Here is a 15907-nt window from a genome sequence, read left to right as displayed (position 1 = left end):
TCAAATAAAGTTGAGAGCATCTGTTTGCAAACCGGCTTATTAGGGCTGTGACGATATGCTTTTGTCCCGATTCGATTCTGATTTTTTTGGGTGCCCATTCGATTTAAATTGCGATTCTCATAATTCTCCAATATTGCTGATTTTTGTGAATTAAAAACAACAAAAAAGAATGTATAAAACTTTTTTTTTTTGCTAGTCATTTTTCTTCATTTCAATGAGGAAAAAACAAAGTATTCAGACCATCATTCTGCTGCTATAATGCCTGAGAAGACAAGTAAAAAGATCAATAAAAAAAACAATAAAAATGACAAATATTTTATATTGCATAGATTTTATTTATTTAATTTTTTAACAAAAAAAACTATTTTAAAATTGTGAAGAAAAAAATCCTGATTTCTGATTTTTCTATTCAATTTTCCCACCCCTACGGCTTATGTATGGAGAAGTATCATGTGTGTGAGATACCTGCATTTAATGGGATAAAAAGTACAACAGGCAGGTCTAGAAATGCTGGGACATCGACACAATTATTATCTTTTAGGGTCGAGACACTACGATGGATTTGTCATGAAATAAGATGTCCTTTAAAACTATAGGAGGTAATCTTGCTCAGAAACATTTTTTTTTACTCACCCTGATAGTAGTCTAGTAGTTAGACCCCTTGGTTTACTGTAAATCTGTAAAAACTCTGACTAATCCAAACATTTGTGCCGAAAAGAAGATGTTAATTTCTTATAAAAAAACACGTCTTGGATCACGCAAGGAGCAAAACCAGAGGGGGAGGAGCCACGACAGGGGGAGGAGCCAAAAACAGAGCGACACTGTCACATCTTACTAGCTCTACAATATTACCTACCCCTGTTTTAAGTGCAGATGTTTTTGTTTTGTACATCATTAGTTTTATTTTGAAGGTTTTTACCTCCTCATCAGGTGAACAGTGCAGGAATTACAGCAGTTTCTACATTTCACTCATAGATGACCAAAGTTATGGGATTCACTAATCAATCATAAATCACTTTGATCCCAGCACCACACGCATCCTTTTCTTGAAAACCAATATTCCTGTTTCTTGTCATGTGTAAGCCGGCGGTCTGATGGCGGACAGGTCATATCTCGCAGCGCTACAGTGGTGAAGGACTGATGCACGAGGCTCCTGCTGCTCCTCAGCTAATCTCAAGAATGAAAAGTGTCTTTCCATCTATGATTTTTTTTCTTTTCGTCCATCTCCATGACACTTTCTTTACTTTTTCTGCGCCTGCCTGCACCTCCAACAACACCACTTTGTCAGGTTACAGAAGTTGTAGAAGAAGAAAAGTGGACTTGAGATGCTTAAATTGAGGCGGTTTCTAAACGGCACTGGACTGATTGTCTGCTCTGGTTCGGTCCGTGTAATCCCAGTAAAGGCGTGTTGCACATTGAACAGGGACCAACTGGGAAACTAAAGTAAATCCCAAATGAAAGCTTAATATGAGCAGATGCAAATCCAGAAGCATAACATATGCTAGGTTAGCTTAGCATATGTTAGCTTAGTGAATAGCCTGTACAGCTAAGAGAAGGTCTACGAGCTCCAGTAGACTAGGGTTCCCAAACATCTGTTCTTACCTGGACAAATCCTCCGTGCAGAAACGTATATTTATGCACAAACTAAAGAAAAAACTTCCTGCAGTTAAAGAGGACCAAACAACAGTAGTTCTGGAGACTGATTCCAGATCCAGCTAAACCCTGCAGGACTGTGGCCCTGGAGGACCAGAGTTTAGGATTCCTCTTCTAGACCAGGGAACTGCTTAAAACTGCATGAGTTTGGCCCTTCTTGGGTTCTTGGGAAACTTTGTGTTTACAGTTGGAGCGATGAACTCTTCAAGCAACTGGAAACTCACCTGCTGCTAATAAACTGTAGTTTTAGGGAAATATTTTTAGGTTCTGGGAAAACGGTTGAACATGCTGTATGTCTCAGTATGAACAGTAGAAAAAGGTATTTTAGATCTTTTACTCTGTACGGCTAAAGATCGTTTCATGTCCAGACCTGTTTCCAGAGCCGCATCTGTAGGACTCGTAAATCTTCTCCTTCTGTAAGTTATAAATAAAGGACTCTTCAGGTAAATTTGCTAAAATGTCCAGATGTAGTCTTTCCTAGAAATCCACAATGCCAAAGCTGATCAAGTAGGAAATGAGGAACCGGGATGTTTGATGGCTGTAGAACCTGGATGTTTGATGGCTGTTGAACCTGGGATGTTTGATGGCTGTAGAACCTGGGATGTTTGATGGCTGTAGAACCTGGGATGTTTGATGGCTGTAGAACCTGGGATGTTTGATGGCTGTAGAACCTGGGATGTTTGATGGCTGTAGAACCTGGGATGTTTGATGGCTGTAGAACCTGGGATGTTTGATGGCTGTTGAACCTGGGATGTTTGATGGCTGTAGAACCTGGGATGTTTGATGGCTGTAGAACCTGAATGTTTGATGGCTGTAGAACCTGGGATGTTTGATGGCTGTAGAACCTGGATGTTTGATGGCTGTAGAACCTGGGATGTTTGATGGCTGTAGAACCTGGGATGTTTGATGGCTGTAGAACCTGGGATGTTTGATGGCTGTAGAACCTGGGATGTTTGATGGCTGTAGAACCTGGATGTTTGATGGCTGTAGAACCTGGGATGTTTGATGGCTGTAGAACCTGGATGTTTGATGGCTGTAGAACCTGGATGTTTGATGGCTGTAGAACCTGGATGTTTGATGGCTGTAGAACCTGGGATGTTTGATGGCTGTAGAACCTGGGATGTTTGATGGCTGTAGAACCTGGATGTTTGATGGCTGTAGAACCTGGGATGTTTGATGGCTGTAGAACCTGGGATGTTTGATGGCTGTAGAACCTGGATGTTTGATGGCTGTAGAACCTGGATGTTTGATGGCTGTAGAACCTGGGATGTTTGATGGCTGTAGAACCTGGATGTTTGATGGCTGTAGAACCTGGATGTTTGATGGCTGTAGAACCTGGATGTTTGATGGCTGTAGAACCTGGATGTTTGATGGCTGTAGAACCTGGATGTTTGATGGCTGTAGAACCTGGGATGTTTGATGGCTGTAGAACCTGGATCCACTCCCAGTTTCCTGTCAGGATCTCTGTAACTGTAGATCAGCCTGATTCCTGCTCTAAGATCTTGATCTGTTTCTGCCTTTGGAGGCTTCCATCTGCACTGCGTGCAAACCTCCCATTTCTGCAGTCCAGCAGCTGTGTGCGATGACGGGGATCATGTGTTGGGTGACATCCATGGCAGCCCATCGGGATGAGGCCACGCTAACCCATGACCGTTCTGCTGGTTTGTGGCAGCTGTTGGCATGTTGGGGTGTGAACCTCTCTGAGCTGGACGAGCTCCCTAGAGGACGACTGCGCTGTCTTCTGTCTCATGGATGTGGACGGGATCATAACCCAGCAGTTTGCAATCAAAGGATTCTCAGAGCGACCATGTTTCAGACGATCTGCATAGCAAGCTGACAGATCGTTTCTCATACTGGTCTGTAACTGGTATACTTTCTCGCGCAGCATCGGATCAGTTCTCCATCTGTTCCACACTTTCCAGGCTTTAAATGTGTATTTTTTAGCTTTTTCTTTCTCCATCGCTCACATCTGGACTGGGTTTTAGTCCTCCCGGTGACTTCCCTGCACATCTAGGTTAGTTTCATGCTGATGGTTCTGGTCTTGTTGTGGGCTGAGAACGAGTGTTTAGGTCAGGTTACAGCAGAAAAAAACTTCACCTGGACTCGTATGATCATCTAAACCTCGACCCTCATCCTGGAAGTTTCCCATGTCTCCCTGTTCCAACACACCATTCATTCATTCATTCATTCATTCATTCATTTTCCGAACCGCTTATTCCAATTCAGGGTCGCGGGGAAGCTGGAGCCTATCCCAGCCGGCTTTGGGCGACAGGCAGGGTACACCCTGGACAGCTCGCCAGTCCATCGCAGGGCCTCCAACACACCATCTTCAGATAAATCATTGTGCAGATCTTTATACGTTGTTGGATCCATTTGACTTGAATAGGAGTGCTGGACCAGGGATACCTGGTAAACCTGCAGGATTCCGGCCCTCCAGGATCTGGGTTCCCCACCCGGATCTAAATCCTGCAGCTTCAGTGTCGGAGCCTTGTAGGACAAGTAACAGAGGGGTTTGTGATTTTACGATGATGAACTATGGACACGTGACGAATGAGATTGTAGTATTTTAATAATAAAAACTGATGACTTAACATGATATTACTCATTAAGTTTCAGCAAATCCAGTCAAACTTCAGATGGGACACATGAGAGTGAATAGAAATGTAGAACCCGATCAATCCACTGCCGTTTGGTCCACTTTTACCAGACAGACAAACGGACCGTGGTCTGCATCCGTTTGGTGCAGTATGAACACCAGCTGCACTCGGACGCGGATCAAAGAAGCAGACTCTTTATGTCAGGGTTTGCTTGCAAAATACCCATCCAGCGACCAATCAGAAAGTGGTGTAGGCCAACAAAAAACAAAGCAAGAAGAAGAAGAGAAGGAAGAACAAGAGGAAGAAGCGATGTAGATTATTGTTGGGGAGGAAAAAACAAAACCAACAGCATCTGTTCAGAAAACCAAGACCAGAACCCTGCAGGGTCCAGTTATACCCACCAGAACCCGTTAAGAGGAGCAAACCTGACCCGTTTCTGTAGAACCTGCGACCCGACCCGCATGTTAACACGTTAATAGTAAACCCAACCCGTCCTTCCTTCACTACTTTGCTTCATTCCTTCTTCTACTTAACGTGATTCGTCTTGTTTTCATTCCCAGTAAAACGGAAACCAGTAAAAACATCTTTAACATGTTTAATATCAGACTGGACCAGTTCACCAGCTCCCTGCAGTCTGCTGGTTTATTCATGATGACTGTCCTGCTGTGAACCCCCCTAAAAGAAATGTCTGATATCTAACAGCATCAGGACAGCATTCATTTATTTATATACCGTAGGCATATAATTATAATGATATTAGCCAATATAAATACCACATAAACCCATTAAAAACGTAATTTCCATGGATGAAAAGTTAATAAATACATGCATATATAAATGATCATTCGATAAATTATCCCTTTTATTATTAGCGTTGTAACACTGTTATGACACGAGTTTCCTCCAAGTCATGAAGCAGCAAACAGATACAGTCCAATCTGTAGGATTAACCAACGAGGAGCTGTATTTCACTGCAGCTCCTCAGTTCTTCTCAGTTCTGCTCAATTTTACCAAATAGTCATCCCAACTGGATCTGACATGAACCCTGTGGTTTTTAAGGTGGAACTACAGTTTTCATGCACCCTTACGTGCACGGTGTGTTGTTTGTGATGCATCTTCATCTTTCCTCTCCTACAGGAGACGTTTACATCCAGCCCAGTCAGGATACCAAAAATCCTGTCATCTATGGGGTCTTCTCCGTCTCGGGGTACGTGCACAGAAAACTTCTTGATCCTTATGTTTCTGCATCTCACAGATGAATTTATTCCTTTTTATATCTATCTACCCCACAGTTCTGTGTTTAAAGGCTCAGCGGTTTGTGTGTACTCGATGGCTGACATCCGCATGGTCTTCAACGGACCCTTTGCCCACAAAGAGGGTCCCAATTACCAGTGGGTGGCCTACACTGGGAAGATCCCCTACCCTCGGCCCGGCACGGTGAGCCTCCCCCCACTCTGATCTCATGCACAGAAAGCGGATAAAACTGAACCAGATCCGGGCATCAGCGTGTCGTCACACTCTCAGGATGTTGTTTCCCTCACAGTGCCCCGGAGGTACCTTCACCCCCAACATGAAGTCCACAAAGGACTACCCAGATGAAGTGATCAACTTCATGAGGAATCACCCCGCCATGCACAACGCCGTGTACCCGGTGCACAAGCGCCCCCTGGTGGTGCGGACCAACGTGGACTATGAGTTCACCACCATCGCGGTGGACCAGGTGGCGGCTGCAGACGGCAACTATGAAGTGCTCTTCTTGGGAACTGGTAAGTGTTTAACTTTAAAGGTTAAGATAAGTGACTACACTTTGTCATTTGGCCTTTGAATCATCGCCGGGTTGTTAGTTATTTTTAATCTAACAGAAGTCAGAAGCCATGAGGCCTTTGATCCGAGTCGGCATGCCGGGGAGCAGAGTCCCCCGTTGGAAATAAATCCCGTGGAAGTGGAGGACTTGTCTCCACTGCAATCATTTGTCATTAGGAGCAAAGCATTCTTTCCCACTGTGCCCGAGTGGAAGTTTAACCAATCAAAGGATTTGTACGGGGGTCTGCGACCATGAAGCAAACAACAGGAGATCTGTACCTGGAGGGCAGGAAGGAGGCTTGTAGTTAGCATATCCATCACTTTAATCTGACCCGCTGGTGGAAGAGGGATTATCTGCTCTCCTGCAACCCCCGCCTGACAGCGACCACCGCACATGGTTGCAGGGAGGAGGTGGTGGGCCTGTGCGCTACGGCCGCCGCTGCAGAGGAATGTGTGCCCTTTCAAGCCCTCACCAGGGCACAATTCAGAGGACAGAATAAATGTCAGGTATCCCGCTCGCAGGAATTCTTTACAGAAATCACCAGGAGAGGCTGGAGATGTCTCATCGCCTCCAAACTAACAGGTCAAAGCGAGAGAGTGACAGGAATGGGACGGCGGTGAAGGAGAGAAGCCTCCAGCAGAGATGAAGCAGGATAATCATTGTTAGAGGCGACTGGGGTGAGATGCTGACCGGTGTGTGTTGTGCTCCACAGACAAGGGCTCCGTTCAGAAGGTGATCGTGCTGCCCAAAGACGACCTGCAGACCGAGGAGCTGGTCCTGGAGGAGGTGGAGGTTTTCAAGGTTAGCCTGCATCACGTAGACCTCTTCCTTCCTCACACACTGTGTCTGATGCCGTTTTATCAGCTGGAAAGTTAACTTCCTGCCCTCACCGTCGTTATTTCCTCCCTCAAGGTTCCCACTCCAATAACAACAATGAAGATCTCATCCAAAAGGGTAAGCTTGTCTGCACGAGACATTTTCCTAACCTTTTGCTCTCACAAGCAGGAAGAAAACTTTGTGATGAAGTTTGAGAAAGGTCGCAAGCCGCATGTGCACAGCTGTATTTTCCTCATAACTCTCTGAAAAGCCAAGAGACAATGGGGAAAGAAATATGGAAAAGACATCAAAACGTTGGGTGTCCTCTTTCAGAGTGATTAAAATACTTGGCCTCCTCTGCATGTCATGACTTCAGTCTGCAGGCAGTTAGGATTACACACAACCTGCCAGGCTGATGAATCTCACACAGCTGATCATGAAATTATGAACCTAACCTCTATAAGAGATCAGCGTTATCCCAGACCATGCACAGGCTGCTGCTGTTTCATTGTTTCATACTCGCATCATTATCAGTGACCTCACACAGGCAGAGCTTCCCAAGCTGCCGAGGAGCCTCGTGTGAAAGTTTGGCCGTAAACACCTCCTGGCCGAAAGGTCTTTTATCTCTGATTCCAGCATCGTTCTCCGCCAGAAGAACATAGAAGACACGGTTTCTCAAATGGGGGTACGTCAAGGCATTCCAGGGGGTACTTGGAAATTTTTGGAAACATCTTTTATGTTTTCTTTAAAACATCCTTAAATATAATAACTTAAATATAATATATAAATATTTAATATATTTCAATAAATGTAAGTTTACCTTCATAAACTGAATTTACATTTAGATTTACACCATTTCATTCCTCCTAAAATCCCATAATCCGACTTGAATTGACTAAAAATATTTTGCAGTGGTTAGGGGGTACTTGGCTGAGAAAACATTTTAAAAGGGGTACTGTGTTGCAAAAAGGTTGAGAACCGCTGATATAAGACATTATAAAACACCAGAGGTGTATAAAGTAGAAGTAAAAATAAAGTAGAAGTCATGCCATGAATTTTGGATCTACTGATGCATTTAGAGCAGGTGTTTCCACCAACAGGCTCCTCTACCTGCAGTGGAGCTGAGCTGATTACATTCAGCTGGTTTAGTGACTGGTTGGAAAGATCTGCCAGACAGGACTTCTACTCTCTACTTCTAATTCCTTCTCCTGTGTAAAACACCGCAACAGGCCATCTTCTAGTTGCAGCTGCAGATGTAAACCACCCTGGGGTCCTTCCTGGTAAAAGGGAGTTTTTTCCTTCCCACTGTCGCCGTGTGCTTGTTCAGGATGGGAGATTGAGTTGGCACCTCCAACTCAATGTATTTGTTTCCTTATATAGACTATAATGAATTGGCTTTCGTTGTGTTTTTTTCCTGTCTGTAAAGCATCTTGAGGTGGAAATGGCCGTGATTTGACGCTATATAAATAAAGTTGAATTGAATTGAATTGAACTGAGGATGTCTGCTTCTAACTTGCTCCCGTTGTAAGTAGAGAATCTGATCGTTTGGCCTTCATCTGAGTCTTCCTCTTTCATTTGTTGGAGCGTTATTCTGGATTTATTCTTCTGATTCAGTTCCTCCACCAAGGCACTGGGTGTGTTTTGTTTGCGACATAAAGATCAGAAATTTATGGACGGATTTGGATGAAAGTTTCGGAGTGGAATCGGGATTAAGTCATAGGATTTTGGGGGTGATCCCGGGTCACCGTCTGGATCCAGGAATTTTTAAATCATTCTTTACTCTGGGGAGATATGCAGTCATTTTATTGACCAGAGCTTCCAGTTCAAACCCTAATGCCCATAATCATTAGTAAAAACAAATGAAAATGGCTTGATGAAGGTCTGAGTGCAGCCGCTGGGTCCTCATGCTGGTCACATGTTGCTGTGGGATGGCGTCCCATCCCTCAGCTAGCAGTTGCAGAAGGTCAACCACCCTGGTTGTCTCATTCCATCTTCTCCATTCCAGACCCAGACTCTCATTCTGATAAGCCTCTTTATCACTCCTTATCTCATCCGTCTTCACCTGGCAGCGGTAGAAACTAGAAACGAGTGAACATCAACAGGAGAATATGGCAGGAAATTGTAAACTAACTGCTTCGTTGTGCCTGGTTGTTACCGTGACTCATCAGGCTTTCCAACCACGTAAAATACGCCGCGTATCATTAAAGGCTCTTCTGTAACTCCCTGGTTGCCTGTATATGTCCAGTTCTGCTCTTGGCCCGTAACCAGCTCACACCTTCATTATTTTTTTAATCAAAATGCTGTTAACGCTATTTTCCATCTGCTTTTCTATCAACAGCAACAGCTGTACGTATCGTCTGCGGTAGGGCTGACCCAGCTGGCTCTTCACCGCTGTGACATGTACGGCGAGGCCTGCGCCGACTGCTGCCTGGCCAGAGACCCGTACTGCGCCTGGGACGGCAAGTCCTGCTCCCGGTACTCTGCCTCCCAGAAGAGGTAAGCACCAGCAGCAGCAGCAGTGTTAATGTTAGCTAACAGCTTACTGACTGTTTGAAGGGTTTCCAGACCTGCCTGGATGGCTGAATGGCTGCTGATCTCATGACTTACCGGGCCTTAATGACGCAACTAGACTAATAAAAGATGTAAAAACCACACGATGACATGTTTGTGATGCTGCTTTGTGTATCACTGAATGGCTTCGAATGGCTTGCGGTTGCTTTATGATGTTTTTCTCTCCTTATTTGGCAACACTGGTCTGACCCCTTTAGACGAAGCCGGAGGCAGGACGTTAAGTACGGGAATCCCATCCGACAGTGCCGAGGCTTCAACTCCAACGGTGAGCAAGTTTCTGCTTGGGTCTCATCACAAACTTCAGTCTGTAAAAACATTTCTTCTCCGAGGAGCCTCATCATAATGAGTGTTGCTATGGAAATGTCTTTGTTTGCTCTGCAGCCAATAAGAACACTCTGGAGATGGTGCAGTATGGGGTGGAGGGCAGCAGCACCTTCCTGGAGTGTCAGGCTCGGTCTCCTCATGCGGTCATTAAATGGCATCTGCAGAGAGACAACAGCGACCGCCGGAAAGAGGTGAGCTGCACAACACTCAGCGTCTAGATTGGTCTAGTTCACTCCTACACATATAAACTGTTGAGTTATTAACTTATTAAATTATTTCTTTCTAAACTTTTACTAAATTTTTTCATGACTGACTGCCAGACAGTTCTCCGTCTAGGGCCATATATCTCCCTACAGTCACCTATGTTCTGGTTGTACAACGTCGCGTGATGAACCCACAATGCATTTTGCTTTGTAGTCCAGTTCCTGTATTTGGACCAGACCTGTGTTTTACATGACCCCCAAATGAACTGGACTTTCTGAACAAATGCACTAGGTTTCTAATCCAAGTGAATGATCCCCTAAAATCCTCCAATTAGTGCTAAACTTTGCAACCAGAGTCCTGATGGTACATCCAGGTGTGGATGTGCCATCCATTTCCTTGTCAAAGGAAGACACCTTAACCTGACCTGCCTCTCAGGTCAGGTTAAGGTTGGCTGTCCGAATGAATCGGCGTTACAGCCAACCATCTCGTCTTGTCTCATCCCGTTGGTGGAAATGAAGCTTCACTCAAAAAGGACCAAGCCATGACCTTAAAACCAAGGTACATATCAAACTAGAATTTTGGCATACCATCACAGTCTCCTAGGTACTGGAGTGCTAACCACTACGGCCTCACAGCAAGAAGGTCGCAGATTTGAACCTGGCTGGGGGGGGAGGGTTGGGCTAACCAGCTAACGGAGATAGGCAGGCTAAAGCTAAAGGACGTTGACCACTTTTCTGCTACACTCTGCCTTCTTGCCACTGGATATCAAAAGGAATCAATAAAAAGCCCCTAATTATGCCCTTAATACCATCTTAATGGATTAGTTATGAACAAAATTTTCAGGAAATCTCTGGAATGGAACCAAGAACCACATCAACATTTCCAAGAAAACTCTTAAATATTGCTAAAAAAAATTTGAGAAAATGTGAAGTGGTTTTTCCAGATGTTTCGATATGAAAATATACAGAAAAAGTGTAATGGAAACACTTTTTTTGCATCTATGTGTTCCGAGGAATGACATAAGGGGTCATGTGACCAGTTCATTACTAGTAAAGATGGCTCAGTGGTATGAATTTCAGAGTTTTACACTGGCTACAGTTACAGGATGTTTTTTTTTTATTAGGAATTAAATAATTCAGAATTAACGTATTCTCCTTTGAATTTATTTGAAAATAATCACTCCGAATGAAAATTTACATGAAACACGTCCTCACTTAATTCCTCTTTAGAGCGGCGGGTTGGGAACGGTTCTGATTGGACAGAGGGTGCACGTGACGTATGACGTATACCGAAAATAAACTGAACCGAAAGTCGGCTCCCTGCTTCTCGTCTTTTCAGTCGTAACTTGTAAAAACTACATAATAAGAGCCAGTTTCACCGCTACTTTTATTATAAATGTGAAGTAGCAGCTCAACTCGAGCACACTACTTCACTTTCTGCAGCAACTGGGAAGGAGAAGAAAGATAGACCACCGAACACGGGAGGTAAAACAACGCGCGTCATCGGGACAGGACACGGTAACGAGCATGCTCAGAACGACCAGAATTAACTTAGAGCGGAATGAAGGTTTACATGACAGAGGAATTAAATAGTTCGGGATTAAAATGCGAATAAACCAGCCACTAATTTTAATTCTGAATAGAAATTAGCATTAGGAATTAAGCGTTTACATGGTCGTTTTTCACCAGTTTAAAGCGGAATTAACTTTTATTCAGAATTAAAGAGGAATTAAAACTCCCATGTAAACGTAGCAAATGAATTAGAAAAGGAAATGAGGGAGAAAGCTTTGAAAAACCGTAGTAATACCGTGATGTAGCTACGTTACATAAGCTGCAATTCTCATAAAATCTTGTCCGGCGGACGAGATTTTACAAGAAATGAGGCTGTTGCGCTAAACACTGTTCAAGGAACACACCTGCAAACCGCATATGTTGTGTATCGAAAATGACCAATATCGTTTTTATTTTGCGAAAAAACGTGATGGAAACGCAACTTTTGTGGAGTCACTCTCTTTTGGAGCCCCTAGTGGATGAGCGGGGAACTGCAATTTTTGGCATTTCCACGTGGGCTTCACTTTTAACCTCCATAGGTTGCTGCTTGGTGTAAATAAATAAAATGCTTCCCTTAAAGTTGCTCAGCAGCTGTTTTTCTGTCTGCAGGTGCGTACTGACGGTCGGATCCTGAAAGCGGAGCAGGGTCTGCTCCTGCGATCTCTGCAGCCTTCAGACTCGGGCATGTACCAGTGCACGGCCACGGAAAAGAACTTCAAACACACACTGGTCAAGCTGCAGCTGGTGGTGCTCTCCAGCCGAGCCGTTAACAACGCCTTGGTGGACGGCAGCGGAGGACTGGTGCCGTTACCGCTGCACTCCAGTGGCACCCAGTGGACCCCCAGCGCTGGACAATACAAGGACCTGCTGACCATCCTGAGCCAGCCTGAGATGAGCCTGATCAATCAGTACTGCCAGGACTACTGGCAATTCGGAGACCCTCTGCTGGGGGCCCTGAAGAGCAAAGACCTGAAGGAGCTCAAGGAGCAGAAGAAACCTCGCAATCGTCGGCATCACGGGGACGTAGAGGACGAGGACAAGGACGAGATGGAAGCTGAGACATGAGTAGGTTCCACTGAGCTTTGCCATGAAAACTGAAAAAGAGACTTGATGAGAGTAGGAAGATAAAAAAAAAAAAAGAATAAAAAATCCAAAACCCAGAAAAGAACTGAGAGAACAAAGCTTACACACAAAACCCCACATAAACCCCCTCAAACAGCAAAGTATATGATACAGTATTTATTGTAGGTTGTATATAGAATCATTCTGTGGATTTCTTTGTACTCATAGAAAAAAGATGACAAGCTTTTTGTGTATAGGTACTTCTGGGACAAATATTGCTGTTGTTGTTAATCTTATTGTTGCTGTTAGTGTCATTACGGAATCTGTCGGCATCATGTGAAATGTTGGGACAGTGCTGAGAGGCATGACAAGCTTTCTGTACCAGGGTGACGGATCTCACTTTCCTTTCTGTTGTTTTGACTGTTGGACAGACCTGGAGGAGACTCCGGAAGCGTCTGCCATGCAGCCGCCTCGTGGCTGCATGGCAGACTTTGTGTTGCAGGAGGACCATGGGGGAAATGGTCTCAGTTATCGGGAGGAAAAAATGGAAATATTTGGGGAGTTTTTTTGTTGTTTTTTTTTTTGTCCAAAAAAAAAAGTTGATTGGAGGACTAAATATGAAACAAGAAGCAAAATCCCTTCATGCCAGCCAGACATTAATAACAATCAATTAGATTGATATTTGCTTGTAAACTCGCAGCAGAACCAGCCAAAAGAAAAACCACATGTGGTGCATTTTTTCATGTGATCGACATGTAAAGAAGATATAAACCACATGTAGTTGACACAGATGGAACACATTTAAATCACATGTGGATCACGTGAAAACGTTCCAAAACCATCATGACACGTGATTTTTCTGGAAGTTTGGACACAACTTAACATTGATGTCAGAAAAAGGATCAAATCGAGCCTCAGATAAAGAAATCAGTGCAAACATCCTGACGTGGATTTGCACACAAGGGCATTATGTTCTTTTAGTTTTTAAGGAGCATTGGCAGGGGCCAAGAGCAACAAGCACACTTAGGCAGGAAACGCGGATTTCTGTGAAACAAAAGCAGTTTATCGTGAAAGTTGTTGGCAGTCTGAGCACACGTAATGCATATGTTTTTATTTCCTGTTGGGCTCCATGTGAGGGAAAGAGAAAAAAAAACAAACAACACAACATGGTAAGAATATCAGAAACCAAAATATCGACTATCAGGAAGCTGGCTTTCATTGTGTGCATGAATCTGTATTTGTACTGTTATCCGAATAGTGCGTGGTAGTTTTTATTTCTGTTTTTCATCTCTGTGGGTGTACAGTATGATCTGACGTACTTTCTTATTACAGAGTAAAGAAATGCTTTAAGATGCTGTCATTTGGAGTATGTCCCATGTAAACAATGATGCATCTTTTCATTGACTTAAATATAAATTTCTGTCAAAGTACAAAGTGAAATTTTTTTTTGTGTTTGGATCAGAGATATTGTTTGTAGGGCTGCTCAAAATTGATTTTGTTTTTGTTTGTTTTGCTTTTTTACTCCATTTTTAAGTAAACCAAGCTAATATAGCAGAGTAAGAGGAAATAAAGTGAACTTTTTAAGATGTAAGAATGTATGAAAGAAAGCAAACCTTATTAATTTTCACCTAATTTTCATGTAAAGGGGCTTTATATGCAGCTGAATAAAGGTCAGCATGGAGATGTATCTATAACTCATGCAGGAATGTTTGCATCTGCTCCTCCGTATGGAATTTCTCTGCATTCCCACATTCGAACAAATCCGTTTGAGGGTCCGAGAGCAAAAAATAAAAATAAAAAAAACCAATAAGAAAAGCACATAAAGGTTGTAAAATTTATTTTTAAATAAAGTGTCATTAGTTAAATGTTTTGTACTTTTAATTCTTTTTTTTTTTTTTTTTTTTTTTTTTTTTTGCATTGTCAGATTTTATTAAAAAATGCACAGAGGTGATGTTGTTGTAATGACTTGTGTAAATTACTTCATCTTCCCTTTACATTGTTGTTGCTGACTAAAAAATTAAAGCTCTATATTTTATAAGAATGGAATGCTCCCCCCTTCATTGCTGGATGTTTTCCATGTTCTGTCTAGAAACCTCTGGATCCTTGGAATAAAGTTGTATCTGTTAAAGACTTATGCACATTTTTATAAAATAAGTACAAAACACTTTAACTTAGTGAAGCTACTGTGATTTATGCACGTTATTGGATGTGTTCATATAAGAAAACGCAGGATATTACCATGAGCTGATCTGGTTGCTTGATTCTGAGATCGCTGCATTTCTGTCATTTTTTTTATTTAAAAAAAAAAAAAAAAAAAAGCAAACGATATAAAATTTTCAACAAGCACAATTTAGATTCGCAGGTGTTTATCCAAGAGTTTACTGCATATTACCCTGGAAAGGGAACCACGGGCCGTCGGGTTGAAGGGGACCAAACAGCAGCGGTGTGAATTTCTAGAGCAATAAGAAAGTAGGACCTTTTTATTAGACTGTGACTGTTTGTGACCAGACCGTGTGGATCCTGCATCCCAGCAGGAGGTTTCCTGAACTCACCTTCAGACCCTGCGTTTCACGTTTGCTACAGATTCCAGAAACAAGCTCATGCTTTCTCTTCTTCATTTGGAAAGTTAAGAATTAAATGTTAAATATAAGCGATGATATTTTTATTATCCTTTGATCATATTATCTGTCATCTTTCATGTGTCTCCAGTTGCCAAGAAGATATTTTACATATTATTAAAAGCAAACATACAATGTCTGAATATGAGTATTGGTACACTGCCCAACAGCATATCTGATGCATGAAACACTCTTTATGGTGTCTGAAGTATATTTCACCGTCCAGACTCCTTATTCAGCATAATTCCCATCGTGACTCGGATGCAGTGGAACTTTCTGAAGTCCAGCTCCAACATGCTGCACCAAAACAAAACATTGTTTTCTGCTCATCTATTCTGGACACATGAAAGGAGTAAAATGAGATTTTTATTCTGTTAATATAAGAAAAGATCTGCAGGTTTCTGACGTCCAACTCAATCCAAAGCTTGGAAAGCAAGATGGGTTTAGCCAATGTTTAGCTACGTTGGCTGGTTTAGCCAGCATAGCTGTGTTTACGTAGGCTTCTTGAGCAGGTTTGAATAAACTTTGTTAATCTCTTATAATGGTCTTGTGTTTGGCTTTTTCAAATCTGCTTCTATGTGAGATGTTTCACTGAATTTTCAATGAGAAAATACAATTCAAATAACTTACAAGAAGAGTATCACAGAGCTAGCTAAAAATCCGTCGGATGTTAAAGATCATAGGAAGAATACCTATAGATTGACTTTA

At 42.8% G+C, this 15907-nt stretch overlaps 1 protein-coding gene across 1 annotated transcript in view; it reads left to right on the top strand.

Annotated features, from left to right (window-relative positions):
* LOC306757274 (semaphorin-3F-like) overlaps positions 1–14287 on the top strand; it is an 81384-nt gene extending 67097 nt beyond the window's left edge. The window contains exons 11-19 of the mRNA XM_079242278.1: positions 5388–5457; positions 5543–5687; positions 5794–6016; positions 6767–6855; positions 6967–7008; positions 9209–9366; positions 9639–9706; positions 9823–9956; positions 12129–14287. Of these exons, the coding sequence (XP_079098404.1) occupies positions 5388–5457; positions 5543–5687; positions 5794–6016; positions 6767–6855; positions 6967–7008; positions 9209–9366; positions 9639–9706; positions 9823–9956; positions 12129–12584 (1385 nt within the window). The 3' untranslated portion in view covers positions 12585–14287. The remainder of the gene's footprint in view (positions 1–5387; positions 5458–5542; positions 5688–5793; positions 6017–6766; positions 6856–6966; positions 7009–9208; positions 9367–9638; positions 9707–9822; positions 9957–12128) is intronic.
* Positions 14288–15907: the final 1620 nt, after the last annotated feature.

Source organism: Telmatherina bonti (genome assembly GCF_933228915.1).
Source record: "Telmatherina bonti genome assembly, chromosome: 6".
Lineage (NCBI taxonomy): Eukaryota > Metazoa > Chordata > Actinopteri > Atheriniformes > Telmatherinidae > Telmatherina > Telmatherina bonti.
This window is presented reverse-complemented; position numbering and strand designations above follow the sequence as displayed.